Below are 12578 nucleotides of genomic sequence, written 5' to 3' on the forward strand. Positions count from 1 at the left end.
AAAATGTAAATTAAATGTATTTAATTTTGAGTAATTTGGGCACATTTGGCCTATTCATTATTCATTAATTGAATCGAGTAATTTTACCTTTAACATTTAAGTAATTTTAAGAAATAATATTTGATTAACCATTTCTGTTCGATTTTCAGCTTCAGTTTCTGTTCAACAGAAATCGTAGGCTAGTTTATAATAGAAATACATTTACAAGTCAACTTAAAAGCGCAAGTTAACAATTCTTTCTGTAGCCAGAAAATTGCCATTGATCGTTGTTATACTACTGTTGATAATATATTAAATATATTTAGCTCTCGAATGTTGATTTAAATTCCTTCAAATTGAATTTAATGGTTGAGTATGATTTGTTATAAGTTATAAACCGGAGAGTTCCGGTCCTTGATTCTGATTGGCTGAGCCGCGTTCGAAGCTGTTGTATATTACTCTACAAACACACACCTTTGTTTACTTCTGTGTGTTGGTCGGCGACCACTTTGTTGGAACCACAACTGTTTCTGAGGAGCTACATTGTTTGGTGGAAGAATACTGTTTTTGTTAATATCATTACACTTTATTTGCTCTGTTTTATTTTGTGAAACCTTACTACGTATATGGAATAACCGTTTTATAAAAGCAATAACCCCCGTGAAGCCGTGGTTTACAGTGAATTTATAACAGCTGAGGGGGTTTTAGGCACGATGCTGTTATAAATTCACTGTAAACCACGGCTTCTTGGGGCTTATTGCTTTATTCCAGCTGTAATGCGGCTGCCATCGGTGTGGGGGAGTAACTAGTTACATGTAACAGAATTATGTAATTTAATTACAAAATAAATGTAACTGTAATCTGTTACAGTTACTGAGAAGAAAAAAAAGTGTAATTCAATTACAGTCACTTATGAAGATGGTAACGAATCTATCTTATGATTTTAAATCTGTTAACCTCAGACCGATCTCAAAGTAAAAAGAGGTGCTAAAGTTTGATTTTGTGGTGGCTGTGCTTTAAAATTCAATTATTATAATCTTAATCCAAGTGATGAAGTATTTTGAAAGTCTGACAGTAATCAGTGTTGAGTTCTACAACATCTTAACATGTTTGAAAATGATCAACAGTTGAAAACATTCATTAGAAATCCAAAAAAGTAATCAAAATGTAATCAGTTACAGTACTTTAATAAAGTAATTGAAATAGTTACACTACTTATTACATGTATGCAGGGTAACTTGTAATCTGTAACAAAAGTAACCTTCCCATCTGTTGTTTGTTTGAGGAACAGCGAGCACAAATTTACGATGGTTTGAGTGAAATGCGTTTAGTTTTTTTCCTCAAACACCCGAGTTCAGTATGGAGGACGAAACCTGCAAAAACAATAAATAAATAAATACGCAAATATATAAATAAATGTGTGCATAAATACACATATTATTTTTTAAATGCATAAATAAATAATGAATCATGTGATGAAAGTAGACAAATAAATAATATAAATTGGTGGGCAAATGGAAAATGTTTAAGGAAATGCTAAACTCATCCTAACTATTTTCCTTTGATCACTCATTTATTTCTGAATCTAGTTCCACATTTTTTTCCCCTCTGCGCAACATGCTAATGAGAGGGTGTCAATTATGCAAGAGTAGGCGGATCGTGTGTGACGCGCTTGAGCGTTTGCCTGCGCATGCGTATTAACTTCATCAGTCAAGGGGACTGATTATTATCTTACACTTTTTCATAGGGCTAGTTTGTAGTTATAATCATGAGAGAGCTAAATCATAAAAGATTTTAAGTGGCCAATGTAAAATATTAATGCTTACATAGCTCTTAATTGCAATACTGAACCGTTATTTGCTTAATAAACATACTTTTGTCGCTTGTATTTTCTGTTCTGATAACTAATGGGAAAAAACGGTCTTTTCCTCAATTAAACCACTTCATACCAGTCATCTCACGATGACCATGGGATACTGATATTACAGTTGTCTCTACCTGGAGATTCAATCGGGTTACAAAAAATGACGTCAGGAAACGACACTGGCCGTTTCTTTGGGTCGTTTGTAAAGTCACAGATACTGTACGGACAATACAGCTCAGTTTTTTATGTATCTTGCTCAACATTATTCGTGAATTCTTTCCTCCAAGCTAAAGTTCAATGCACAGCAGTTCGACATCTAAAAGGCAAATCCGATTCCTCCAATCAGGAGGCGGCAGTAATTGTGTTTGAACGATACATTTCAAGTTGAGAAAAAGAGAGTGAGAATAAGCTGTCGTCTGATTGGCTGATATGTGTGTAGTGGGCGGAGTTAGGTGATCTGACAGATGATTGACAGCAGCGCACAGCTATTACGTTGCGTCAGGGTTATGGCTGCTGCGATCAGACTTCTCTCGCCCTGGAGCTTTTACCGATTCGCCCGGTAAGAGAGATCTTATTAGAGATACAATATGTGTAACGTTTGAACAGTTTCTAGATGCACGACATTATCATCTCCATATTGCTCTGGACATCATGTGCTTGACAGAGACACCTTGAGCTTGCACTGACCTTCACTCTACATCATGGTGTCTGTCAGATCCTCAGCTCTCACACACTTCACACACAACACCCTCTCATTCATGCTTTCACATAAAAGCACATGTCGGGACACCGAATTGTAACATGTTTCTGGTATGTGTCCAGAGCGAGTAAAGCTGTGTGTGCTCAGCTGCACAGCTCTGCGGCAGTCATGGGAGCATCAGTAGAAGAGTTCAACGCGGCCAAAGAGAAACTAGGAGCTCTGAAGAAGGATCCAGGGAATGAAGTCAAACTCAAGGTCTATGCACTCTTCAAACAGGTGAGAAATGATCAATATAACCAGTGCTGGGGAGTAGCTAGTTACATGTAGCGGAATTGTGTAATTTAATTACAAATGTAACTGTAATCTGTTACTGAGAATTTTTTGGTAACACTTTATTTGAAGGGGTGTGCATAAGACTGACATGACACCTTCATAATCATGACATGACATCTACATAATCATGACATGACATATGTCATGAATATGAAGGAGGTGTTATGCATGTTTATGACAACTGTCATTAAGTGTCATTCGCTCAGTTATGTCATTTTTAATGCAAATATGACCTAATATTATTTGACCTACCCCTAACCATAGCCCATAACAAAGACATCTCAAACAATGTCATCTTTGCATTGTAGATTCTTTGCATTATTGATGCCAGTGTTTCCTATAATTAGCTATCCTATAATTCAGATTTGATTTCAAAAACGACATCAAATATTAAACTATATCATATGATTTTAAATCTGTATTTAACCTCAGATCAACCCCAAAGTAAAAAGAGGTGCTAAAGTTTGATTTTGTGGTGGCTGTGCTTTAAAATTCAATTATTATAATCTTAATCCAAGTGATGGAAGTATTTTGAAAGTCTGACAGTAATCAGTGTTGAGTTCTACTGTAAGGTTAACCCTGCCTGCTTTACATGTTTCAAAATGATCAACCGTTTCGGGGGGAAAAAAGAGAAAATTAAATTTAGAAAAGTAATCAAATGCAATCAGTTATATTGTTGAAATAGTTACTTATTACATTTTAAATAGGGTTAATTGTAATCTGTAACCTATTACATTTCCAAAGTAACCTCCCCAACACTACCAATAACTTATTGCTCTGGACTAGGGTTGTGCGATATTGACAAAAAAATATTAACCTGATATTTTCTGGGATTTTATCGATAATGATAATTAGATTATATTTTGCTGAGTGTGTTATTGTGCTGGTCTCTTAAAGGGATAGTTCACCCAAAAATGAAAATGTGATGTTTATCTGCTTACCCCCAGGGCATCCAAGATGTAGGTGACTGTTTCTTCAGTAGAACACAAATTATGATTTTTAACTCCAACCGTTGCAGTCTATCAGTCGTATAATGCATGGCAATGGTAACAAAATCTATGAGAATAAAAAAAATTAAGCCCTGCGGCTCGTGACGACACATTGATGTCCTAAGACACGAAACGATCGGTTTGTGCCAGAAACCGAACAGTATTTATATCATATTTTACCTCTAATACACCACTATGTCCAACTGTCTTTGTGTGCGCGCACGGCTTCCGGTGCGTGTGGTGTGTACGCGCTCTGGCGTAGTTTACGTTAATGGGTGTGTTGATATCCAGCCGAAGAGCAATCAACCATAACTTCAGGCAAGCAGGCTCAGAAGTTGGGAATACGTGGAAAGTCACCATATAACTTGCATGCTCATGCTCATAAGCAATAGAAGGATTGTTATTTTAATATTTATATTTATATATTGTTATGTTTTTTTATGTGCTGTTATTTTTTTGTAAACACTTTTTTTTATTTATCTTGATTTTTATTTCAGTTATAGTTTTAATAATTGTAGTACTTCAAATTAAACTTTATTTTAGTTAGTTGTGACTTTTCATTTTCCTTTTAAGTTTACGTTCATCTATCTTACTAATATCTTACTTTATTTCAGCCTTATTTAAATTGCTGAAAACAGGTTTGGATTTGAAAATAAATGGGCCACAGGGTTTCATTCAGGTCTCAGGACAAGGTTTAGGCTTTAACCTAATAGTTTTGCAGACCTCTAAATAAAGAGCTAGCATGTACCGAGCACAGTGTATGTGTCCAGCATACATCTAGTGTTTTATGTGGTAATGTGATTGTGTTAGGAAGAGGCCAGGCAGCAGTACGTGGATCTCATCTCGTCTCTGGTGGGAACAGAAGCTCCCACGGTGGCAGCGCAGCCCACCGGGAGCACAAAGGGCTTCCAGACCCTGCTGGTCAGCACAGAGGACAACATCACCACCATCCGGCTCAACAGACCCGAGAAAAAGAACGCCATCACTGTGGAGGTGAAGAAGTTGCTTTGGATAATTGTTTTTTTTTTCACATTTTGAAGGCTCAAAACGAATAGTTTAATCATGACAAAACTCTGAAGATTTTAGCCTGGGGATGGATATGACAATGTTAATGTATTTGGTCTTGGCGGAACAGATCTGCTACGCTGCTGCTGAATTGCTGCTGCTGCTGGTTATTGCTGTAGTTGTAGATTATTGCTGCTGCTGCTGCAAGCAAGTACAGGAACTTGCTGCTGCCAATGCATACGGCGATACGGTGCCATGAGTATTTAAGACATACTGCTGCTGCACAAATAGCATATAAAATAACCCGTAGCAGATCTATACAGGTGGAGCTGGGGAAGGTGGAGGGTTTCAGAGAAACTCTGAACGCGCGCTGCAGGAATCTCAAGTGAATGCTAGCCAGCCATATAAATGCAAGGCAGTAAGCTCATTGGCTGCATATGCAGCATGAACCAATCAGCTTGTGACAAGTCGTTGAACTCTGAATATCATCAGTTACGTTAACCATCAACCTGCGCCATCTAGAGTTTCATGACTAAACTATATATTTATGTAGGATGTCAGTTTTGTAGGACAGTGGTCAATTTTAAATAAATATTCGACCAGAGAATGCCAAGACTGACACAAACTATGAGCCAGTGTTGTTTTAGTATTATTTATATGCTATAACTGTATTAATGTTTTAATGGTTTTATTGTTATATTTTAATTCTAATAAGTTTTAGCAATTTAGTCATATGTATTTGCCATTATTCTTTTTTATATATATTTCTCCTTAGCTTTATTTTTATATCAGTTTTCATTTTAGTACTTCACGTTTTTTTTTTTTTTTTTGCTCATTTTTTAAGTTTAATTGATCTTTTCCATCCAGTTTTATTTCAGCTTAATTTGAAATAACAGAAACTTTTAAAAGAAGTTAAGTTTTAGTTTACAGTAGCAACACTGATGGTTAGACATTTTTAGAAAATATTCTTTCATGTTTTTGCATCCTGTAGATGTACAATGAGCTAATCGAAGCTTTGGATCTTGCTGGCAAAGACGATTCTGTCATTACAGTGATAACAGGTGAAGTACTCTGCTTTAGCTTTCAGTGTGTGCAGATATACCTCTGTAAATCAATGTGCTTATCCTCTTTTTAATGTCTCTGAAGGTAGTGGAGATTATTACTGCAGTGGAAACGACCTGAACAACTTTGCAAAGATCCCTGAGGGTGGAGTTGAGAAGTTGGCTAAAGAATCTGGGGAGTTACTGAGGTGTCTATTTTAAGTCTATTAAGTCTATTTTGCTTGATTCTAAACCAGTTTATAGTATTTTTGAGATTGATGGGAAGTTATGAGTTATGATGGACGTATGTGTGCTTGTGTTATTTTAGGAGGTATGTAAAGGTGTACATTGACTTCCCCAAACCTCTGATTGGAGTCATAAATGGACCGGCGGTGGGGGTGTCAGTCACTCTGCTGGGACTTTTTGATGTTGTGTATGCCACAGAGAAGGTGAGCTGCTTTCTTACAGCATATCAGTGATCCATCATGTCTTGTCTGTTTAATTATATCTATATATTTGCATGTATTTTGGCTTTTTGTCCCTTTGTTTTGTGTGTAGGCAACGTTTCACACACCCTTCAGTCAGCTGGGTCAGAGTCCAGAGGGCTGCTCTTCATATCTTTTCCCCAAAATTATGGGTGCGGCAAAGGTATGAACATCTGCTGAAATTTGAGATTAATCAGTTTATTATAAAAAAAAATATCACAATGATAATCACAGTACAATTTTTTTATCAGCTAACAGCACTAATATACATACAGTGGACTACATTATATGGGAAAAAAATCTAATTGCAGTTTTTCTGCTAAAAATTCTGATTGCAATTAAAAAAAAAAGTTCCAGGTTTGCTGTACTTATTTGTAGGGCAGAAAACTTTGGCCAGAAATGTTGTGATTTATATAATAACATGACTATAAAATGATTATAATAATAATAAATATTTGTTTTATTATAAATGCTATTGCTAAATAAAAATATTACACAACATAAATAAATATGCTTTTCAATATTTCACCATTAAAAAAAAAAAAAGAATAATAATACAGTGAACAATTTTATTTTATAATACAACTGCGAATTTACAATACAAATATATAATATTTATATATGTCTTAATTGCTTCATTTTCAAATGTTAAACCATCAAGCTTTTATTTTGGAGGAATTTTTTTGTTTATAAGGGTACTTTCACACCTGTAGATCGATTGCTTTGTTCCGAAACATGGATTAAAATTATTACAATGTTGCTTTTTATTCTTGGTGTGGTTCGCTTTCACACGGTAAAGTTTCTAAACGGACCAAAATTGTTAATACAAGTCACGTGCGAGTAAACTATCCTCTGACTGGTCAAAGTTCCACGGTTTATTTTCAGGAATTCCGCTCATAGCTGTCATCCGTCATGATGGAAAGACAACAGCTTCGTGGGCTTATTGTTGTTGTTTTTTCTATCCGTCATTATAAAATGAAAACGGTGCTGTTTGATTTTGAATGGCGAAGACGTGCTCACCCACAGATATCGTCTACTGTTTTTCACGGAACTTACGTAACCAACTGGTTCGTTGGTCCTTTGGATCGGATTGCTTTCTCACTACAACCGAACCGCTCCAGAGTTTGTTTTCAGTCGAGCCGAGACCACCTCGTACAAGCGACCGCGGACCGATTGTTTTGGCTCGGATCTGAGCGCGATTGCCATGTTCACATATGCCCAAACAAACCGAGCTAAAGGGAAACATGCCAGGTTCCGACACAACGGGCCAGGTGTGAAAGCACCCTAAGTGATTAGAATTTAAGTAAGTCATTTGTATGTTGACTTAACAAAATAGTGTAAACACTGAGTTGCAATCAAATCATTGCTCTGGTTGGACATACAGACCAGCCCTGCTCAGCAACAGGTCAACCAATGACGTGAAATGGGCCGGGGCTATCTGTTCGGCCAACCAATTGCAGACTGTGGAAAAGCATTTGGGGAAACCTGTTTAAAAACAGTCATTAATATTTTTGATTTCTTTGGTGGCACTAATGGCACAGAAATGTCACACTTCGCCTTCAGTTCTGTTAAAGGGTTAGTTCACCCTAAAATTAATTTTAATTAAGTTTTACTCACCCCTGAGACATCCTAGTTGTATATGACTTTCTTCTTTCAGACGAATCCAGTCGGAGTTATATTAAAAATTGTCCTGGCTATTCCAAGCTCTATCTTTGCAGTCAGCGGGTGTTGCAGTGCTTCAGTCCAAAAGAACATTATATGGGAAAAAAATCTAATTGCAGTTTTTCTGCTAAAAATTCTGATTGCAATAAAAAAAAAAAGTTCCAGGTTTGCTGTACTTATTTGTAGGGCAGAAAACTTTGGCCAGAAATGTTGTGATTTATATAATAACATGATTATAATAATAATAAATATTTGTTTTATTATAAATGCTATTGCTAAATAAAAATATTACACAACATAAATAAATATGCTTTTCAACATTTCACCATTAAAAAAAAAAAAAGAATAATAATACAGTGAACAATTTTATTTTATAATACAACTGCGAATTTACAATACAAATATATAATTTTTATATATGTCTTAATTGCTTCATTTTCAAATGTTAAACCATCAAGCTTTTATTTTGGAGGAATTTTTTTGTTTATAAGGGTACTTTCACACCTGTAGATCGATTGCTTTGTTCCGAAACATGGATTAAAATTATTACAATGTTGCTTTTTATTCTTGGTGTGGTTCGCTTTCACACGGTAAAGTTTCTAAACGGACCAAAATTGTTAATACAAGTCACATGCGAGTAAACTATCTTCTGACTGGTCAAAGTTCCACGGTTTATTTTCAGGAATTCCGCTCATAGCTGTCATCCGTCATGATGGAAAGACAACAGCTTCGAGGGCTTATTGTTGTTGTTTTTTCTATCCGTCATTATAAAATGAAAACGGCGCTGTTTGATTTTGAATGGTGAAGACGTGCTCACCCACAGATATCGTCTACTGCTTTTCACGGAACTTACGTAACCAACTGGTTTGTTGGTCCTTTGGATCGGATTGCTTTCTCACTACAACCGAACCGCTCCAGAGTTTGTTTTCAGTCGAGCCGAGACCACCTCGTACAAGCGACCGCGGACCGATTGTTTTGGCTCGGATCTGAGCGCGATTGCCATGTTCACATATGCCCAAACAAACCGAGCTAAAGGGAAACGTGCCAGGTTCCGAAACAACGGGCCAGGTGTGAAAGCACCCTAAGTGATTAGAATTTAAGTAAGTCATTTGTATGTTGACTTAACAAAATAGTGTAAACACTGAGTTGCAATCAAATCATTGCTCTGGTTGGACATACAGACCAGCCCTGCTCAGCAACAGGTCAACCAATGACGTGAAATGGGCCGGGGCTATCTGTTCGGCCAACCAATTGCAGACTGTGGAAAAGCATTTGGGGAAACCTGTTTAAAAACAGTCATTAATATTTTTGATTTCTTTGGTGGCACTAATGGCACAGAAATGTCACACTTCGCCTTCAGTTCTGTTAAAGGGTTAGTTCACCCTAAAATTAATTTTAATTAAGTTTTACTCACCCCTGAGACATCCTAGTTGTATATGACTTTCTTCTTTCAGACGAATCCAGTCGGAGTTATATTAAAAATTGTCCTGGCTATTCCAAGCTCTATCTTTGCAGTCAGCGGGTGTTGCAGTGCTTCAGTCCAAAAGAAGTTAAATAAAAAGCGCCCATCCATAAAAAAAAAAGTGTCTCACACGGCTCCGGGGGGTGAACAAAGGTCTCCTGTAGCGAATCGATGCGTTTTTGTAAGAAAAATATCCATATTCAAAATGTAATAATCATTTTAATGTAGCTTGCGTTCACTGTTGTACACTGGAAGCAGATCCGGACGTATGAGTTCAGCGTTGCGCATGCGCCGGTGAGTCTCGTGAAAACCAACGTTTGTTAACAGGAGCAAAGGAAGCAAAGTTTCCTTACTTTAGCAAAGGAAAACCAGTCTCCTCTTGGCTTATATATCGAAATTCTCCGACATTCTTCTTTACAAATCCTCATTTTGGACTTCTAATTAGTGACCGTTGTTTTGTTTTGATCTCCGCTGCATTTCCGCGTGCGTCACTTCTGAGCGGCTCAGATATACTCCGAGATGTTCTTTAGAGGCTGTTTGTCCTCTCTGTTCAGGCTAGCGAGATGCTGTTGTTTAATAAGAAGCTGACGGCCACACAGGCCTGTGAAGTGGGTCTGGTGACCGAGGTCTTTCCTGAAAGCTCCTTCCAGTCCGAGGTGTGGACCAGACTGAAGGCCTATGCCAAACTGCCCAGGAACGTAAGTGCTCAGGCTGCTTGAATTGTGATGTACTAGTGTTAAAAATTAGTCTTATTATCATTCTCAGATAAACGGATCTTGTTGCATGAAAACAAATGCTAATCATGGTCGTTTTCTCGTACCTCTTCAGTCTCTGGCTCTGTCGAAGCAGCTGATCCGCGTGGTGGAGAAAGAGAAGCTTCACGCCGTGAACGACGCAGAGGTGGAGAGACTGGTGGAGCGCTGGCTCTCAGATGAATGCATGCAGGCCATCATGAGCTTCTTCCAGGCCAAGTCTAAACTTTGAGAAGAGCCCATGGAGCCATTCAACATACAGTCTCTTCCCAAAATGACCTTTCTTTTGCAATAGATTTTCCAATTAACCCTATATCCTACAAACAACAGAAAAGAATCACCCAACTCATCTAAACAGTGGATTGTATAGGATTTGTATAGCATTGGATGGTGTATACATAACATGAGACCTTTTATTTAGTCATTCTGTCATAACAGTTTAATTGGACAACCATGTAATATAGTGTTTTGGAACAAAATGAACCGTCTGTTCCATTTACTGTACCAGACGTGCACTTAGTAGGTTGTAACACTCAGTGCCTTACTAATGTGAATGCATTTGTGTTTTTTTATCTGAGGGCCAAAAATCAGTATACTCCGTTTCAGATGTATCAATACATTAAATAATTTGTATAGTCTTTTGACATTTTGTCCTGAATACAGTTTTAATACCTACTTAAATACAACCTGTGAGTGTCTTGTTTTATATATTTCATTTATTTATATGTAAGGGATAATTAACGGTTTGCTGTGCATTAAAGGATTTTAAATGCATGATGTGGAGGCCAAGAACCACCCGACGTGAAGTGCATTTAATGCACGGTAAACCGTTGATAATCCCGCTTATTCCATGGTCATTTGCCAAGTTATAGACAAGTTAAAACTAGTACTTTGCAGCGCAATATTTGACCGGAAGGGTAAAAATGACGGTTGTTTTTGTCAATTACGGCTGGTTAGCTCTAGCATTCTGCCAGCTTCAAATCAGACACAGAGATTAAATAGTGAGGTAAGATCATATTTATTTGAATTAATTATAGCATTTATTTCAATTAATTATCGATCGAGAGAGAGAGAAAGATGACGGTTGTGTGTGCGTTATAGCCAGTTATATTCAGGCTAGCGAGATGCTGTTGTTTAATAAGAAGCTGACGGCCACACAGGCCTGTGAAGTGGGTCTGGTGACCGAGGTCTTTCCTGAAAGCTCCTTCCAGTCCGAGGTGTGGACCAGACTGAAGGCCTATGCCAAACTGCCCAGGAACGTAAGTGCTCAGGCTGCTTGAATTGTGATGTACTAGTGTTAAAAATTAGTCTTATTATCATTCTCAGATAAACGGATCTTGTTGCATGAAAACAAATGCTAATCATGGTCGTTTTCTCGTACCTCTTCAGTCTCTGGCTCTGTCGAAGCAGCTGATCCGCGTGGTGGAGAAAGAGAAGCTTCACGCCGTGAACGACGCAGAGGTGGAGAGACTGGTGGAGCGCTGGCTCTCAGATGAATGCATGCAGGCCATCATGAGCTTCTTCCAGGCCAAGTCTAAACTTTGAGAAGAGCCCATGGAGCCATTCAACATACAGTCTCTTCCCAAAATGACCTTTCTTTTGCAATAGATTTTCCAATTAACCCTATATCCTACAAACAACAGAAAAGAATCACCCAACTCATCTAAACAGTGGATTGTATAGGATTTGTATAGCATTGGATGATGTATACATAACATGAGACCTTTTATTTAGTCATTCTGTCATAACAGTTTAATTGGACAACCATGTAATATAGTGTTTTGGAACAAAATGAACCGTCTGTTCCATTTACTGTACCAGACGTGCACTTAGTAGGTTGTAACACTCAGTGCCTTACTAATGTGAATGCATTTGTGTTTTTTTATCTGAGGGCCAAAAATCAGTATACTCCGTTTCAGATGTATCAATACATTAAATAATTTGTATAGTCTTTTGACATTTTGTCCTGAATACAGTTTTAATACCTACTTAAATACAACCTGTGAGTGTCTTGTTTTATATATTTCATTTATTTATATGTAAGGGATAATTAACGGTTTGCTGTGCATTAAAGGATTTTAAATGCATGATGTGGAGGCCAAGAACCACCCGACGTGAAGTGCATTTAATGCACGGTAAACCGTTGATAATCCCGCTTATTCCATGGTCATTTGCCAAGTTATAGACAAGTTAAAACTAGTACTTTGCAGCGCAATATTTGACCGGAAGGGTAAAAATTACGGTTGTTTTTGTCAATTACGGCTGGTTAGCTCTAGCATTCTGCCAGCTTCAAATCAGACACAGATT

The 12578-nt window shown here is 37.4% G+C and overlaps 3 protein-coding genes across 3 annotated transcripts in view; 2 read left to right on the forward strand and 1 right to left on the reverse strand.

The window, feature by feature from the left end:
• The window catches only part of LOC107593121 (coagulation factor XIII A chain-like), a 33782-nt gene extending 31847 nt beyond the window's left edge, over positions 1 to 1935 (reverse strand). The window contains exon 1 of the mRNA XM_016282717.1: positions 1929 to 1935. Within this exon, the coding sequence (XP_016138203.1) occupies positions 1929 to 1935 (7 nt within the window). The remainder of the gene's footprint in view (positions 1 to 1928) is intronic.
• Positions 1936 to 2290: 355 nt separating this feature from the next.
• LOC107593122 (enoyl-CoA delta isomerase 2, mitochondrial-like) lies at positions 2291 to 10957 on the forward strand. Its single transcript, XM_016282718.1, has 9 exons — positions 2291 to 2402; positions 2666 to 2819; positions 4676 to 4858; positions 5862 to 5931; positions 6017 to 6119; positions 6239 to 6359; positions 6469 to 6558; positions 10074 to 10217; positions 10348 to 10957. The coding sequence occupies exons 1-9, from the start codon at positions 2308 to 2310 to the stop codon at positions 10501 to 10503; spliced, it is 1116 nt and encodes a 371-aa protein (XP_016138204.1). The 5' UTR covers positions 2291 to 2307; the 3' UTR covers positions 10504 to 10957.
• A 433-nt stretch (positions 10958 to 11390) lies between these two features.
• LOC107593123 (enoyl-CoA delta isomerase 2, mitochondrial-like) lies at positions 11391 to 12270 on the forward strand. The gene is made up of 2 exons (XM_016282719.1): positions 11391 to 11530; positions 11661 to 12270. Exons 1-2 carry the CDS (start codon positions 11396 to 11398, stop codon positions 11814 to 11816), a joined length of 291 nt encoding a protein of 96 aa, XP_016138205.1. The 5' UTR covers positions 11391 to 11395; the 3' UTR covers positions 11817 to 12270.
• The last annotated feature ends 308 nt before the right edge of the window (positions 12271 to 12578 follow it).

This window comes from Sinocyclocheilus grahami, unplaced genomic scaffold (genome assembly GCF_001515645.1).
Source record: "Sinocyclocheilus grahami isolate Dianchi unplaced genomic scaffold, SAMN03320097.WGS_v1.1 scaffold164.1, whole genome shotgun sequence".
NCBI classification, from domain to species: domain Eukaryota; kingdom Metazoa; phylum Chordata; class Actinopteri; order Cypriniformes; family Cyprinidae; genus Sinocyclocheilus; species Sinocyclocheilus grahami.

Bases quoted from the DNA above. Each gene is read 5' to 3' on its own strand.
- LOC107593123 (XM_016282719.1), top strand. From the start codon at position 11,396: ATGCTGTTGTTTAATAAGAAGCTGACGGCCACACAGGCCTGTGAAGTG. The intron at 11,531-11,660 runs GTAAGTGCTCAG...GTACCTCTTCAG, and splicing joins ATGCCAAACTGCCCAGGAAC to TCTCTGGCTCTGTCGAAGCA.
- LOC107593122 (XM_016282718.1), top strand. From the start codon at position 2,308: ATGATTGACAGCAGCGCACAGCTATTACGTTGCGTCAGGGTTATGGCT. The intron at 6,120-6,238 runs GTGTCTATTTTA...GTGTTATTTTAG, and splicing joins GAATCTGGGGAGTTACTGAG to GAGGTATGTAAAGGTGTACA. The intron at 10,218-10,347 runs GTAAGTGCTCAG...GTACCTCTTCAG, and splicing joins ATGCCAAACTGCCCAGGAAC to TCTCTGGCTCTGTCGAAGCA.